At 39.7% G+C, this 16,544-nt stretch overlaps 1 protein-coding gene across 5 annotated transcripts in view; it reads left to right on the plus strand.

The window, feature by feature from the left end:
• LOC109981017 (glutamate receptor-interacting protein 2) overlaps positions 1-14,915 on the plus strand; it is a 34,092-nt gene extending 19,177 nt beyond the window's left edge. For 4 of the 5 annotated variants that reach the window (XM_020629632.3, XM_020629633.3, XM_020629634.3 and 1 more), the window contains exons 12-24: positions 1,036-1,222; positions 3,196-3,341; positions 3,433-3,513; positions 3,816-3,879; positions 4,342-4,487; positions 6,103-6,247; positions 6,552-6,691; positions 7,199-7,381; positions 7,476-7,635; positions 8,868-8,982; positions 9,320-9,544; positions 12,142-12,288; positions 12,892-14,915. In XM_020629632.3, the coding sequence (XP_020485288.1) occupies positions 1,036-1,222; positions 3,196-3,341; positions 3,433-3,513; positions 3,816-3,879; positions 4,342-4,487; positions 6,103-6,247; positions 6,552-6,691; positions 7,199-7,381; positions 7,476-7,635; positions 8,868-8,982; positions 9,320-9,544; positions 12,142-12,288; positions 12,892-13,086 (1,934 nt within the window). In that variant the 3' untranslated portion in view covers positions 13,087-14,915. Of the gene's footprint in view, positions 1-1,035; positions 1,223-3,195; positions 3,342-3,432; positions 3,514-3,815; positions 3,880-4,341; positions 4,488-6,102; positions 6,248-6,551; positions 6,692-7,198; positions 7,382-7,475; positions 7,636-8,399; positions 8,800-8,867; positions 8,983-9,319; positions 9,545-12,141; positions 12,289-12,891 lie in introns of those variants that run through there. The other variant, XM_020629635.3, reaches the window with a different exon arrangement.
• The last annotated feature ends 1,629 nt before the right edge of the window (positions 14,916-16,544 follow it).

Genomic DNA, 16,544 nt, shown 5'->3' on the forward strand with positions numbered 1-16,544 from the left:
TTTGTAAATCCATTCCTAGGGTTAACAAAATCCGTGCGCACATTTTACAAATTCTTACGCACAGATTACAAACCTGTGCTCATGGCTTAAAATACATTCACATGGTTTATAAAGTGTGCGCAGAGTTGTGCAAATCCGTGAGCAGGGACTTGTAATAGTAAGGATTTGCAAACTGATTTTTATTTTTTTCTTACCTGAGCCTTTGGGGGCCCAGTTGAATTCCAAGACTACTACCACAAAAAAAAGTTACCAACAAATCAAATAGGTGAAGAATTGAGTATTGTCCATTTGTCATTATATACATATACTTATATTATTCTCATTAGCCTTAACCTTTGTTTTTTGTGCATATTAGCAAGTTTAAGCAGGCTAACACACTTCACCAGGACAGAAACAAAAAAACTGATACCGGTATAAGCAGCATGGTAGCTTGTCCTTTTAAGCCATGGGTTGTGAGAAGGTTAACATGCTAACATTAACATCTAATTGTTCATTAGTTCAAGCAAACGTAGCTGCTAGCAATGCTATATACTTACATTCTTGTCAAGTGTATTTTTTTAAATGCTGTTAGCATTAAAAAAAAAAAGTAAGTTTGAATCACATTCATTTTGTTACACTGGAGGCAAAACAAATGGATAATGAGAACAGAAAGCTATCTGAGGGCTAAAGGCTTTTTCTTTTGGTAATTTTGGTGAACTGACCTTTTTTAAAATGTTCACAGTTTTGTTAAACCAACTTGCACTCGTTTTTTGCCCCCTCAGTGTGTGAACAGATTTGACTGATCCCCTAATGTTAGCATGGCTGACGCCAACTCTGATATGTGACTCATTCCCTATCCATTCCCATGTCCTCTCTGTGGGTGCAGAAGCCCCCCCTCTGTGTTTTGTCCATCACAATTCCTTGTTCCCTTCATTTATCTGTCACTTCTCCACTAATATCTATCTCTGATGTGTCTCCTCTCTCTCTCTCTCTCTCTCTCTCTCTCGCTCTCTCTCTCTCTCTCTCTCCCTTCCTCCAACCCACTCTGTCCCATAGTATCCCTGGCGTCAAGTTCTGTCGGCCCAGGGGGGCAGATTTTTCATGTGGAAACAAGCGAGGTTGTCCTGAGGGGGGATCCGCTCACAGGTTTTGGAATCCAGCTGCAGGGGGGTGTCTTTGCCACAGAGACCCTGTCTGCTCCCCCAGTCATCCGCTTTATTGAGCCCGACAGCCCAGCTGAGAGGTAACGCGCTGAGACACCTAACAAAAAAAACAAATATCATATAGAGAGTCACCTTCAACTAAACCGCCCCAGTGCTAATCATTCAGCCTCATGTGGAAAACAGCTAATTTTAGCCTGATGTCTGGATGAGTATTAAGCTGAAGGCATCTAGGACTGCATTTGTCTCATGCAGTGGTTCCTGAAATTGGAACTAGTCCCCCCCCCCCCCCCCCCCCCCCCCCCCGCAGGATGCGTCGTGATAAACTTTAATTTGTCCAGTACTTTGGGTTTAGTGGATGTTGCTATTGCTCTTAAACACAATGAAGCAGTAGGAAATACTATTTTAACAACTAGAGTGTAAACCTGCTCTGTCAGCAGTTGCACAAGATTTTATGCGTCGGTATTTGGCACTGTATGAATAAGTAATGGTTTTATTTTTTGATCGTGAAAAGCCCCTCATATTGGTCCGTGGTACTGTATTGATCAAGGCTACATGTTGCAGCTCCGATCAGTACACCAGAGAGCTGTATTTGTCCTTGTCTTGTAAGATTAATGATGGTGTCTGCAGGCAGTGCGAGGTCTTTCCCCATGGGTCTTGCACCACGATTAGTCCAGGAGCAGTCGAGATAGAAGTGACTCAAGTACAGTATCCGCCTGTGATGTTGGTGTCTCAGCCTCCACACAAGGTTAACACGCAGCCATGGCCAGTGAATTAATAACAGTTGACAGATCTGCTGTGTTCCCCCTTGTAATTAGGGGGCTGATTAAACGTGTGATATTTGTTGTTTTCTGGATGAATATGCACTCGCCTTGCTGAAGTGTCTAGTGAAGTTCACATGAGGTCAGTGTTCAAGTGTGTTTGTTTCAAGGCCTGGAAGCTTTTTTTTATTTCATGTTATAGGTGGCATTTTAAACATTCATCCTATATGACATGTGGTGTCAGATAGCATGAATGTGTCACTCGTCAGAATACTTTTACTGAAAGCAGAAATCCTAACAAATCCTTGCTGATGCTTGAGTGGACAACGTGACTTAAAGATTTGTTGTACTACTTTCGTGTCTTTTATTATAGAGGAAGACAGTGGGTAGAGTAGTAAACTGGGATGAATGAATGATGAATGACGCGTTTCAAATCATCTAAAGTTAGAGTGGAACCTGAGCCGCCCGCTTTGTGGACTGTAGCCTCTGAACATAGGGCGCACGATACAACCGGCAGGCTATACAGAGTCCCTAGAAGATAAATTGTAAAGGTGACTAGAGCTTACAACCGGTTGTTTTGCTCACTGATTTATTATCTAAGTTCATTGAGGGAAAACATCCCGATGTTCCTGCTTCATATTGTTGTTTTGTGTTTGAACAGTTGCTCCTGAGGGTCTTGAAAGTTCTGCTTTTTGAAAAGTTTTTCTTTAATATCTATTACATATTTCTAACTGTTTTATCCCTCTGTGTGAGTTTGTGAGCAGACTGCTAATTTTCTTAATACCATCAGGTGTTTTATCTATCAATAAATAATTATGCAAACCATCAGTGATAAGGTAGGCTCTATAACAGAAACACATTTTAGTACAAACTCTAGTGTAGAAAATAACCTAAAGATCACATTAAGACTTTATGAAACAGTTTTCAGTGTTGCTGGCTCGCTTGCTGTTTCCATGGGAACTGACTATGAAATATAAACATGCAATATGATATTAAGTTTCTGGAAATTCATGAGTAGACTTTAACCTTTGGTCCTGGGCAGTGTTGTGCTCATTGTCACTTTTTGGGAATTTTCAAGACTACAAATTAGCAGACATTTTTGAGGGCATAAAAATGACATACAGTAACGTATGTATTAAAGATGAGACGTCCCGTAACATTTTCAGCTAATCACATGTCTTAACATTTGTGTTTCTTAATTACCGTATAAACATTTGTGGGTGATCCAGTTTTGAAAGGACCTTTTCTTCCGCTGATGGGCTTGTGTGTGTGTGTGTGTGTGTGTGTGTGTGCAGGTGTGGGCTGCTGCAGGTTGGCGACCGATTGTTGTCCATTAATGGGATCCCAACTGAAGATGGCACTTTGGAAGAAGCCCATCAGCTGCTCAGAGACTCGGCTCTGGCCAATAAAGTCACAGTGGAGGTCGAGTTTGATGTTGCAGGTATCATATCGAGTAGATATCTAATGATGAAACCGGAGTGTATACGCGATCCTCCATCCTAAATCGTATCTTTACTTTATTCAATGAATAGAGTCGGTTGTTCCCAGCAGCGGCACCTTCCACGTCAAACTGCCAAAGAGGAGAGGAGTGGAGCTGGGCATCACTATCAGTGGTGAGTTGGGTAACACTGAGATGTACAGCAGGGGGCAGTGTTGTTTCATATCACCCCATAGGGCCCACACATTATAAAGCTCCTTCGAATCAATGTTCTGTGATCCATAAAACTCAGGCTTGCAAAACAATGAGTGCACATACCTCATTACCTGTGAATAATACTGGCCTGCACCGGTGTTCATCAGTTGAAGTTTTATAAGTGCAACAACAAGAAAAAAGAATGTTGGTGGTCATATTGGTAAGAGTTAACATAGTTATATTTTTATGTAAACTGATGTAAATATGTTCTTCTTTAAACAGCAAGTAAGAAACCTGGCAAGCCCCTCATCATCTCTGACATCCGTAAAGGAAGCATAGCACACAGGTACGTCCTATCATCAATCATGGCTAATAGTTATAAGGAGACATCGTTGTTTAATGATCTAAGGTTTTAATTTCAGGTCGTGATGAAGATACATTATTTCTAATCACTTCACCGCTCAGGGTGAACAAGGTATTTGAGGCTTAAGTAGGATTATGAAAGAAGAAAATAAAATTGTTTGGTGAATCCACCGTGTAATACGAGCCTAATTGGATTGAGCTATCAAAACTGGATCAGTAGGGCAGAGCAGACACATTTCAGTTGGGCTCAGTGTTGATTAGGTTGAAGGCGAGGTTAGGGTCACCCCCAAAGGATCCCACTGAGACATTTAGCTAATGGGATTCTCATATTGAGTCAGAAGGAAGCGGCTCCCTGCATGCTCCCAGTTAACAGTTGTGGTTCTCTCTTCTTCTCTCTCTCTCTCTCTCTCTTTCTCTCTCTCTTTCTCTCTCTTGTTCCCGGCAGAACAGGCACTCTTGAGCCTGGAGACCGGCTGCTGGCCATAGACAGCGTCCGGCTGGAGAACTGCACCATGGAGGACGCAATGCACGTCCTGGAGCAGGCCGAGGACATGGTCAAACTACGAATACAGAAAGATGAGGACAACATTGGTACTTTAATCCATTTATAAACCAAACATATTACCCATTATAGAAGTAGAAGGGGAGAGTAGCAGAAGTACATTGTGCAGTTATATTAGCTTTCAAATTGCTGCTACATTTTACTTAACTGGATTCCACAGTTCTGTGAAGATGATTTATTTCTTTTCCCCTGCATTTATTTGACACCTCAGGATACTAGTTTATCTTTTGTTAAAAACAAGATGAACTTGAAAATCCTCACAATCAACAAACAGTTCTTTTTGTTGTTGTTGCTTAATCTAAGTTTCTTATTGTTACCATTTCTGTAAATCTCTCCTGGTTAATGGCAGTTCAACCAAAGAGTGATTTTCTTTCCTTTTTTTCCCCCTTTGAATCTTCTCACATGATTCCTTCAGATCGCTGCCCAGGGCTTTAAGATGTAAAATTATGTCTTTTTCAGAAATAAAAGGGAAGAAATGGAACATAACTACTAAAAAATAGACTCTGATTTGTTCAGCTGAGCTTTTTTTTTCATTTATTTTTTTTCATCACTTCTCTTTTATCTCATATCCCCTCAGGTTTATCTTGGGACCAGTTTTAGTCCCTCCAATCAACCTGCTTATCATGAGGTCCATAACAATGTAAAAAAAATACATGCAGACAGATTCAAAAGTCTTGTTTTGTCAAACCTTTAAATATAAATAAAAGTTAAGATATAAATGAAATCCGTACAGCAAAACTTGAAGCTATGTAGTGTTGGCATTTTTCTGTGAATTGACTTTAATAATGGTTACAGCTCAACACTGTACACAATAGTGAAGTGGTTCTGAACTGGTATAGTCTCAGGACCCAAGAGGTGAAAAAGCTCCAGCAACACATGTGTTATGAAGATTAACTTTATCAACAAATGAGATTTCAAAATTTTCAATAAATTTGATCTATATAATCATAGTCTCAGGACCCACCAGCAACTACTTCATGAAGAATCGTGACCCAAATTTCTGATGTTTTTTTTAACCAATCAGAAAATTGCGCATGTTTGAACCTCAGACGCTACAGAACATAAGACAGAACAGAGACGGAACAAACAAACAAGTCTTAAAGCGCTTAATGACTTTTTGAAACACGTTTTTTTTGTCCAGACACACATTTCCGACACATTGAAAATGCCTCTGGTACCCACCTTCGGGTCCCGACCCGCCAGTTGAAAACCACTGAGAACCACTGGCATCGTTTATGCAGATATAAAAAAAAAAAACAGTTTTGCATAAAAGTTTTAAGCCTGTGAGTACTTCTTAATTATTAATAGTCTCACATCAGCCTTTTTTCTAAAGAAGAACATTTCAAATGTAATACTTCTTGTTTTTAAGTGTGTTTTATATTTAGAGTGCAGTACATTTGCTTGTAGTTTATTTTTTATTTTCTTGATAACTGTGTTGCTATTTTAACGTGCACAATGAATGTTTATACCTCTCATCACTAGAAACTGGCCTCAAAATATTCAGAATAAGTACAGTAAGAATAAAATGAAAAGGAGATAATTGTTGCTCAGACCGTTTCATGTTTTTTTTTTTTTTTTTTTTTTGTCGTCTTCACAGGGTTCAAACTGTCAGTATAATCTTATGTGTTGTTTCCTTTTGTGTAGATGAGTTGGAGATGTCAGGCTCTATAATCTACACAGTGGAGCTGAAGAGGTATAACGGACCCCTGGGCATCACCATTTCAGGCACAGAGGAGCCCTTTGACCCCATCGTCATCTCTGGTCTCACAAAGAAAGGCCTGGCAGAGAGGTGAGGGGAGTGGGGTGACACTCAGGGGTCAGGGTAGTTATTCAAGAAGGTGGTGGCATGTACATTTGGTTAAGGGTGAAATCTGTAGTTCCTTTCTTTGGAAACTTTTTTTTTTTTTTTTTTCCCCTTTTAAAATAAACAGCACAGTTGACAATGGCTGTCTCGTCTTTTTCTGTAACAAAAAGCCTCTTTGTTTTCCGTCTCAGTTGGCGCTCTGGCAGCCTGACAGTTCTCCAAGCCAGCATGTCGGTACTGGCTGGTGTAATGTGGTAACTCTGTCTCCTCTGCTCTCCTAACCCCGCAGGACCGGGGCCATCCACATTGGAGACCGAGTCCTGGCCATCAATGGGGTCAGTCTGAAAGGAAAACCACTGAGTGAGGCCATCCACCTCCTGCAGATGGCGGGGGAGTCGGTCACCCTTAAGATAAAAAAACAAGCTGACCGTACGTTTTTTCTTTTGGCAACTTATTGTTCTTTTGTTTTTAACCTCTCATAACAGTTTGAAAAGAAAGAACCGCTTATGAATGCATTGCAGAAATCACTGCAAGCTACACTTAGTCAGCAAAAAGATAGGCGTCAAGATAACATCACGCCACTCACAATCACTTTCACTTCTTCACATCTAAATATGAAATATGTGTTTCATGGCCCTGCAGCATTCTTTCCCATGAGTGGGAGACATTTTGTTCCAGTGGGTTTTGTACCAACATTTATTCTGTATAACTTTTTTTTTACATTTTATCTCTTCTTGGTAATCCATTCCAATGCATTACTGTGATTTAAAAAAAAAAAAAAAAATGTATTTGTAGAAATGTAAAAGAAGCCTGCCTAAAAAGACATGAATTTCAGGCATAAAGACATTGATTCAGTGTTTAAATTTTGCACTTTCGGATGACTGAGTGCATTTCTTCTCCCTGTTGATGTAGCTTTATCTCACTGCTCATTCCCAGGTTCTGATAGACGGCATCTGGCAGAAAGAGAAGCTGCGTTTTTAAGCGACACAGAGGATGATCTGACAGACTTCCAGAAGACCAGTAAACACTCAGAGATCTACTCTGCCACTGTGCCCAGTATAGACTCTGCAATGAGCTCCTGGGATAGCTCAGGGTTTGATGCAGGCTACGGCAGCCAAGGTGGGTTAAATCCAGGATGCTGGCTGTCTGAAAACTACCCCATTTTCCTTCCTTGTACTAATGAGGTCAGTTGATTTCCCCCCTTTTTTTCCAGGAACATATCTTCACAAAGCATCAGATATACTGCTCAATCCAAGTGACTGGCGGCGCACACAGCACAGGAGCCAAACCAGCTCTAGCTCTGCAGGCCTGCTCCACCACACGTCACTGTATGATGGGAGGTTTACTGAGGATGAGTGGGACAAGATACCCGGGTAAGCCCACTGTCCAGAAATCTACATCATCTACTCTGCTTCTTGTTTCATTTCTGTGCAGCTGCAAGTCTTTTGTATTTCATAATAAAACTATTTTTTTTTAAATGTAAATCACATTCAAAGGTGGAAAGTCAGTCCTTTCTTTAAACAGTTTTTAAATTAACCCTTTAGGGTAAATGACAAGAGTATTCCATTTTGTTATCACTTTATAATTCCACGTCACTAAACTGTAAGAATAAATATTTTACACCAACAACACATAAGATAAATATATATATATTTTTTTTTTAAGGACTAAACCTTTAACCTTTTAGATGTTTTGGACCCCTGACATTGTTTTTTTAAGGATTATGTACCTTTTGAGGACAAACAAGGAAAATAGATTACAAAATGTTTTCAAAAGTCTACAAAAAAACCTAGAATAAAGTTCAAAACATGAATACATCTGTGCAGAACTAATACATGCTGTCATATACGGGCTACATTGGGACAAGATACTCACACAGTCTTTTAGGTTGCCGTCTGTTCTTGAGTACTTTTGAATACAATGCTCTATTTCTAAATTTTAACAATAGTACTTTTACTCAAGTTAAAGTATCTGCATACTTCTTCCACCTCTGAAAATAAGAACTTTAGTTATTTTCCCTCTTTGGGTTCATTAAAAATACAAACTGCACAGTCTGTGAATTGTTTTCTCTCCATTTTGTGTTGTATGCTTCCCTGTTTTGTGCTTTTCCAAACTGTCCTTTTCTCTTCTTTCTCAGGTATTCTCTCTCTCATCTGCTTTACTAACTGCCCACAAGCTCTTTGGTGTTTCACATAGATGCATCTTTTTTTGTGTCACCCCCTTTTCCACAACAAACAAAAAAGCCTTTCCTGTGAAAGCATCTAAAGAGCCCAAGGATACATCAGCCTTATCTGTCTCGTCACACTTTTTTTTTTTTTTTTCTTTTTGTGTTACATGAGTTCAATTTCCTGCTCTTTTTTTGGGTGACCTTACTTTTATAAAATTGAACTCTTTTAAAGGCTCTGTCTAATCTAGCGGACTCCTCGGCATTTGAACTGCCACAAGGGAATTTAACAATAACATCCTCAATGAGGTCCTGAGAGACTTTCGAATGAGGATTTTCCAGCACCCAGAACAAAAAAACAAAAACAACTGCATTTCCCATGCTGCAACGGCGGCAGGATCGCAGGGCTGCTCTCATGTTCTGGTTCCTGCGTTGTCATAGATTCGTCAGCCCACCTCGTTGCCATGGCACCCTGAACCAGGATGACAGCTTCTGGTCCCAGGCTCTGCAGGACCTCGAGACCTGCGGCCAGTCTGAGATTCTCAGGGAGCTGGAGGTAGGCCTCACCTGACACCTCCACCCCCTAACCGCTTCCTGCTCTTGTTTCCTCCTCCCTCCTCCTCCTACTCCATCTGATTTGTCCTCTCCATCTATTCATAGACTGGTGTAGGGCTAAGTGAACATGCCAGATGAAGCATTATGATAATCTGAGTGTAATCTGTTATTAAATCTGACAAGACAGGCCGTGCACCTGCTGCCGTACTGCTGCTATACTGACCCGGGAAGGCTTTTCCATAATCAGTCTCTGTGTGCACTTCATAATAGGTTATATGTGTGTCTATTTTCTTATACAAAATGTCTAATAATTTTTTTTTTTTCGGGGTCTCTTTCAGGCATCCATGACAGGTAGCGCTCTTAGTCTGTACCTAGAGGAGACCAAGACCAACGACGACTCGATGTTTCAGTCTGACATTAGTCCCATAAAGAGGGAGGGAACCCTCAGGGAGTGTAAGAACAAGGGCACCCCGAACATGTCCACCCGAGCCAGAAATGCACCATCACTGGGCAAAGGGGACCCATCTGACATGTCGGCCTCTACCACCCTGGCACTGCATAAGGTAGTTTTTCCTTTTTAGGTTTATTTCTGGACTTTTTTTCTGACTTTATTTTGAGACAGGACAGTGGATAAAGTCAGAAATCAGGGAGAGATATATAGTGGGGAATGACATGCAGGACATGATAAAGGATATCAAAAAAGTGCCACAGGTTGGATTCTAACCCGGGCCGCCCGCTTGGCTAAAAAATTCCATTACATGAGAAATCTAACAAGACAGTGCTGAGAAATATCAAATCAGACATGTATGAGAGCAGAATGGTCTGTTAGGCTACTCCACCTGAATGAATGTTGCTGTGGATACAACAAAATGCACATATGTTGCGTGTGACATGATTTTGCTGTCAACACTTATAATTTATAAGTAGCATGAAGACCCGGGCAAATCATTAAGTACATGCATAAAAGCAGATTTAGAAAGTTTCACATCAGCGGCAGCTCTCTTGGTTGTTTAGGAAAAAGCCTCAACAGCGTGTAAACTTCCCTTATGTTAGACAAATGGTTGTGACTGAATCAGGCCGGATGCAAATGTCTTAGAATGGGAGGGATATCAGATGTATCTGCCAGAGCAAATATATCACAAGTTTTAGATTTGCGCTGATTTCCAAACTTTCCTAGAGCCAAATGACGCCTTCAAACTGAGGACCCCATGTGTCCTTTTAAAGTAGCTATAGTACACATGGCACTTTGTTAAACCAATAAAAAGTTAAGATTCCTGTCAACTATGATTATATGATGGCACAAAAAATCCTAATCATGCAGAGAAGCAGCTGTAAAGATAAACACTGCCTTTCTTGCCAAGGTTAATACTCTGGTATCTGGCAATGATAATAATGTTAACAAAATACACTAAACATTATTATTTGAATGTATAAAAAAATCCTAAATTTTAACGTTTGCCAAATAAAAAATAAGTTTATATTTTACCCAATTTAGCCCTTTTCCACTCCTTTTAAAGGATAATTCTCAAGTATGTAGTGATTTAAAGGGTACTTCACTTCTAAATACAAAGATGTGTTATAACACACACTTTCTCCTCTTCTTTTGTATTCTGCTCATACTTTGAGTTTCCATTTTAATTTGCAAGCTGTTATCCAAAGCACTACTGGACACTTGGGGCTAAATGTGGTCATTTATAAGTCCGCTGCTCTCACAGCTTGAAATCATCGTACAAACAATCATCCTGAGGGAATCTGTCCATCATTAGGTTTATGCCTCCATGACTCCTTGACTTGACTCATCGTGGCTGTCTGTACGGCATAACAGGGCCCAGTGGATAACCTGGCCAGTCCGGACTTGCATTGTGTGTAAACACACAACCCTCATTAAACATTACCTCTGAAGCGACACACGCTGTGACCCCAGACTGCACCAGTATGCTCCCTGAGACGTCTTGTTTGGAGTCGCTCATGTATGTAGATGTTTCATTAGGGAAGCGGGGTATGACAAACTCTTTCAGCGTTTAATCAGAAAATGGACTTTGGGCTAGTTGGAAGCAGAGTAAATTTTACAAGTTGAGACTTAAGAAGATATCCACCATTAACTTCTAACTTGTAAAAATTTTAATTCTTCATATCAACATTCATTTCTAACTTGTGTACCTTTTTATTTTTAAATGTACGTTTCAAATTGAGTAGTTAAATGGGTCATATTATACTTTTTCTGGTTTTATATGCTCTTTAGTGTGTTTTGTGCATGTTTAGGCACATCTATGTGCAAAAATTCAAAGTCTGCGGAAATGCAGCTTCTCCTACGTCCTCCTGTTAGCTGCATGTAACACTCGATTCTAGCCCCCCTCAAAAAAATGTTGCCAGTGTGACGTCTTGTCAGTGTGATATCACTGATCTAAGCCCATTGGCTCGTTGTGGAAAGCCCTGCAGCTCATGTTGCACGCCTATTAACTTCTGTAGCACGCCCACGATATGCCGTAGCCTGTGGTAGCACAGTAGTGCTAAGGTGCTAATGTTTTTGCTCCCTTCGGAGCCAAAGTGGCTGCATTCCCAATATGGTAAAAGGGGCGTGGCACAGTATGTTTTTTTATGTGCTAACATTTAAGAACTGTGGTTGTTAGTTTGTATCTTAAAGGTACAGTATATTTCCATAGTCGCAATTATGAATTAATGTCAAAATTAAATTTTAGGCATTTAAATGTAATTCTTGTGACAATGGAATTTAGAGGATCTATAAATAGAATATAGATACAATGTTTATCAGTCTGATAAGACATAAGACACTTCATTATCATTGTATGCAATACAACAACATTTTATTGGTGACAAACAAGACCCTCAGAGAAACGAATGAATCAGAGGTTTTTGTGGCCATGAAAACCTGTTTAGTGTATACAGAGGACACCCCCCTTTTGTTTACTTCATTGAGATAACTACTAACCTAAGTTATTTGTCTGATTTGACTGACACCCTGGAGAAACTGTAGAGGTAGAAGGCTGAATCAAAGTTGTTCTATAAAAAGGTTTCTATGAGTTTGGTTTTTCACTGAAGAGTTGAATATCAAGCCCTCTGCTATAAGGATTTTTTACATCAGCCCAAACCTCTGTAGATGTTTCTGACGATGTTCTGTGCTGTATAACTTCATTTGTAGGTAACTCTGAGGAAGGACCACGACAGCCATGACTTTGGTTTCAGTGTATCTGATGGGCTACTGGAAAAAGGAGTTTATGTCAACATGATCCGACCGGATGGTCCTGCTGACCAGGCGGGGCTGAAACCTTTCGACCGCATTCTTCAGGTACATTTTGTTTCAACACATTAAAAAAAAAAAAAAACATTGCAAGAAATTAAACATTTTTAAGAACTTGCTTGTCGTGTAATGTCATGAGCTGGTTGAAAAGTTGATATGCTTAGACTGGAAGCAAAGAAAAATGGTCATTAAGACAGGCTAACCACTACCAGGCTCTTATTGAGAAATGGCCTGTGTTTAGGCTACTTGCTTTCTTGCAGTTTCATAAAAAATATTGACACCACACATGTTTTGTTCAGTATGGAGTTACAGTTGGGCAGTGGTTAGCTTAGCTTAACTTATTTCAGTGACAAGAAATCGTTTAACGTTAGCCAAGTTGTTTGTTGCTGTGCTAAATTACTAGTAGAAACTTAAGCCAACTACAAACAATTTAGTTAGCACATTTATAATGTTAACCTAAAAAAAGTGTATATTAAGAACATTTTTTTTTCAACTTGTTACAATATTGCATGTCTTGCCTTTATGCTTTTTTATGCTTTTTTGCTTTATTTTCTAAACTGTGTCAGGCCAGTGCAGTTGATGATTTTCACTTATATCTGGTTATTTTCAAAACCTGTTGAATGTTAAACTTCATGAATTCTGATCTTCAAGGTGAACCGTGTGCGGACCAGGGACTTGGACTGTTGTCTGACTGTACCTCTAATTATAGAGGCAGGAGACAGCCTGGACTTGGTCATTAGCAGGAATCCTCTGGCAGCAGACAACGGGCTGCCCAACGACTATGACAACCCCTCGAACTCGCTGTTCTGCTATCCTGAGCGCAGGACCAACACAATTGCCCTGTGAGCACAAAGACACACAAACACGAGCTTTAAACACAGCACTGCTGGGACCTCACATTGCACACACATATCCTTCATGCACGGTTAAGTTTGTCACATTGTACCTCTCACACAGACCTTCACACTCATGTCCAGCACGCGGGGCATCCAGGAACAGACGCCTGAAAGCATCTCTCACTCACAAAGTTACAAGTGCATGTGTTCATGATTGCCAGTTTTAGTCACTGTGTTCACATGATGCGTTTCAAAAGGAGGTACTGGCTTTAGGGCACCCCCCCCCCCATCCCCCCCATCCCTCATCCACCTCTTCAGACTCCCGAGGCAAAGCCACATGCAGGTTATATAACAGCGGAGTCATAGCTTCAGACTGAGCCAGGTTGCCAACACACATGCCTCAGCTGTGAAGAGAGTCTTATGCTGCACACACAATATGGACACATCCACTCTTTTACTTTCATGAGCTTTATGTTTCCTTTTGAAAGAACATTTCTCCAATTGTATTTTTCTTTTTGTTGTGCTCAAGATACACACATGCACTCAACACAGACTGCACACAGGGTGTTGATGGACTCAAGGTTCAAGCCACATTGGGCGTCTTAGAGTTATTTCAGCCAGGACTTGGATCACTGCCCTTATTTCCAGACTCTCCTTCTCACTGCCTACCCTCGAGAGGGGACAGGGCCTCCAAATAGACAGAATCTGCTACTTGCCAAGTATAATTAGCTTAATTTTAAGGCCCCTTGCATCTTAATTTGTTAATAATTGAGGACACTCTTCTCGTTTTGGTTTAAAGTGTCTTTTAATGGTTCAACAGAGTCCAGCGTTAAGATATGAGTCACTTGGATTTTTGACTCTGGCTTGATGACTCAGCCATATGTTTCCAAAGATGATATTTTAATTTTCACAGTCTGCACACCATTTCTTTTTTATCCTGCATTTGCACATAAAACACTTAAGTTTTTTTTGTTGTTGCTTTTTAAGTTCAGCCTTCACTCTCACTTTTTCACATTTCATTTCACTGTGTACATCTGGGACTCTACGTGTGGCATTACACCAAAATGACTTATGATTTGTTGTCCATCACTGACACGTCCTTAAGCAAATCACATCCTTCCCCTAATCAAGGATGAAATGCCTTTCAGTTTTCAGTGATGAATGATTCTCTTGCTTTTACACCACGTAAGGCCATTGATTTAAAGTTGAGTTTTTCTCTGCAGTATAGCTGTTTCACCCTAAAGTATGTAAAAGCATGTTCGGCATGCATATGGTTTGTCCTCGGCAAGTATTGCTTATGAATAGACGGTAATGGAGTCATCTCTATTTGCTCCTACAGTACACATTGTTTTTATAAAGCTTTGTCGTACTGCCTCTGGAAATAAGATGCATATTCTTTTTTTTACATCTCAGCTGATGTGAAGAATGGTGCGATAGTTCCAGTTTAGAGGAGCCTTAGAGACTGTTTATCCTTGGGAAAGTAACTTTTTTTTAAATCTGTTTTATGTTATACCTTATGTGTATGAAGAGGCCTATTTTAAAGGTTTTATAATAATTTACTGTATTGTACCTTAAATTTTACTCTAATGTATAATTGTATGCTGTGCTTTTTTTTTTTAATTTACAGTGCAGGCACATACAGTAAACTATCTTCATGTAATATGTGATACTGAATGTGGCTTCACAATATTTGGTTAATATCTACATTCTCCCTGAATAAGTCAGGAATTGTTTAAGAGGAACTTGAAAGATTTATTTGATATTTTATTTTTTATTTAATTTATTATGAGATAAGAAATGTATTTCTTTTTATGGAATTAAAGTTATCAAACTGGTGGATTTAGGTCTGGTTTATTAACCGCGTTGATTTGGCTCTCAATTTATTCAGTCATTCATGTTTAACTTAAAATGACATTTTATGTTTATTTTTTTTACAGTCATTGAGCTCCATCACATGGTTAACACTTAGTTTTTGTCCATTTATCTGCACAGCTAGCTGAGTTTGACGTCAAGGGCAAATCAGAAAATGTTACTTTATAAGCTACATAGTAAATATATAGTACCTACCTAAAATCAGCATTTTACTGTTGACATTGTTTGTGTGTAAGCTTTTTGATATTAACAGTCCGATAACTCAAAACAGTACAGTGCTACTAGCATGGTTGTTCACTTAGCCTTTGTCTGAAATGTTCTAAATGTACTTCTTTACACTTCTTTCTTTTTTTAATTACTATTTCAGTAATATACATAAAACATGGTACCAAGTGTTTTCCTGCTAGCAAGTGCAAATTGGTAGCATCTTAATATTGGCATGTTTAGTGTTTACTTAATGCATTCAGCAAATTTAAGTCAGATAAAAGCTGTGCCAATGTGTAGCCTCACAAAGCATCTAAAATTTCAGTGGATTGAAACTTTTCAATATAGGCTACATTGGCTTCATATCTGTTCAGGAAGTTTTACATAAAAATTGTACGGTAGGCTACTTAGCAAAAAATCAACAACCAAATGTTAGAATAATACCGTGCACTCTAAACTTTAAAGGATGATGCCAAAGTGATGTCACCCATCTGTTACTGCAGGGGGCTTTGGAGTCCCATCGATGGAGGTTGCCATGCTGGAAATGCTGTCTCACCCTAACATTCAGTCAACGCATATAGGCTAAGAGCTGGAGCTGAGGCGGGTTTTAAGCCCCTTTACAAACCGTTACATTGTACGCACCTGTCAATCATGTCTGCTAAGCGACTTATTGCGAAAAACTTTTATCCTTCATAACATCAAAACGGAAATGTTGTTGAATAATTCACCTCCTGTACCGTTTGTGAAGATGTTCTAAATTGTAAAGAGGTCTAAATTAAATAAGCTAAATGCTATGCCCAATGACCGGATCAAAGAGCAAGCATGGTTGTTGATATGAACCATGTCCAAAAACTATACTAGTCAATGGCTTAAGGCTGGTCCATTATTTACTTTGTGCACTGATGGAAAAAGTGTCCACCAAGTGACGGAAATGCATCTGCAAGCCAGGGTAACGTTTTTACAAACTGGTGAGCTCAGAAACTCATGTTGATCATCCAGGTGACGTGGTTTAAAATCTCTGGGGGTTCAGTGCCTCAAGCGCTTTCGACAAACTAGACACCAGAGACGTGCCCAAATAAGCCAGTCCCATATTTGTGGGTGAAATGTCAATGTAGTTACCACCTGTCAAGGGTGTTAGATTGATGTAGGGATTGACCCCCTTAAAACATTTAGGGCAAACGTCAACGAGCTGGCACAGGTCAGAGGGGTGGCATCTGTATTATCCACTCAACAGAGGATGATCAAACACATAGAGATAGCTATTTAATTGGCAAAAAAAGACCTATAACAACTTTTTCTAAACCAAAGACTAGAGGCTGTGCACACACTACCAAGCAGTCATCTAGATTTGATGTACTGTAGTTAAGTCATCTTGAAATTTAAGAACTGCAG

Source organism: Labrus bergylta, chromosome 12, assembly GCF_963930695.1.
Source record: "Labrus bergylta chromosome 12, fLabBer1.1, whole genome shotgun sequence".
Taxonomy (NCBI): Eukaryota; Metazoa; Chordata; class Actinopteri; order Labriformes; family Labridae; genus Labrus; species Labrus bergylta.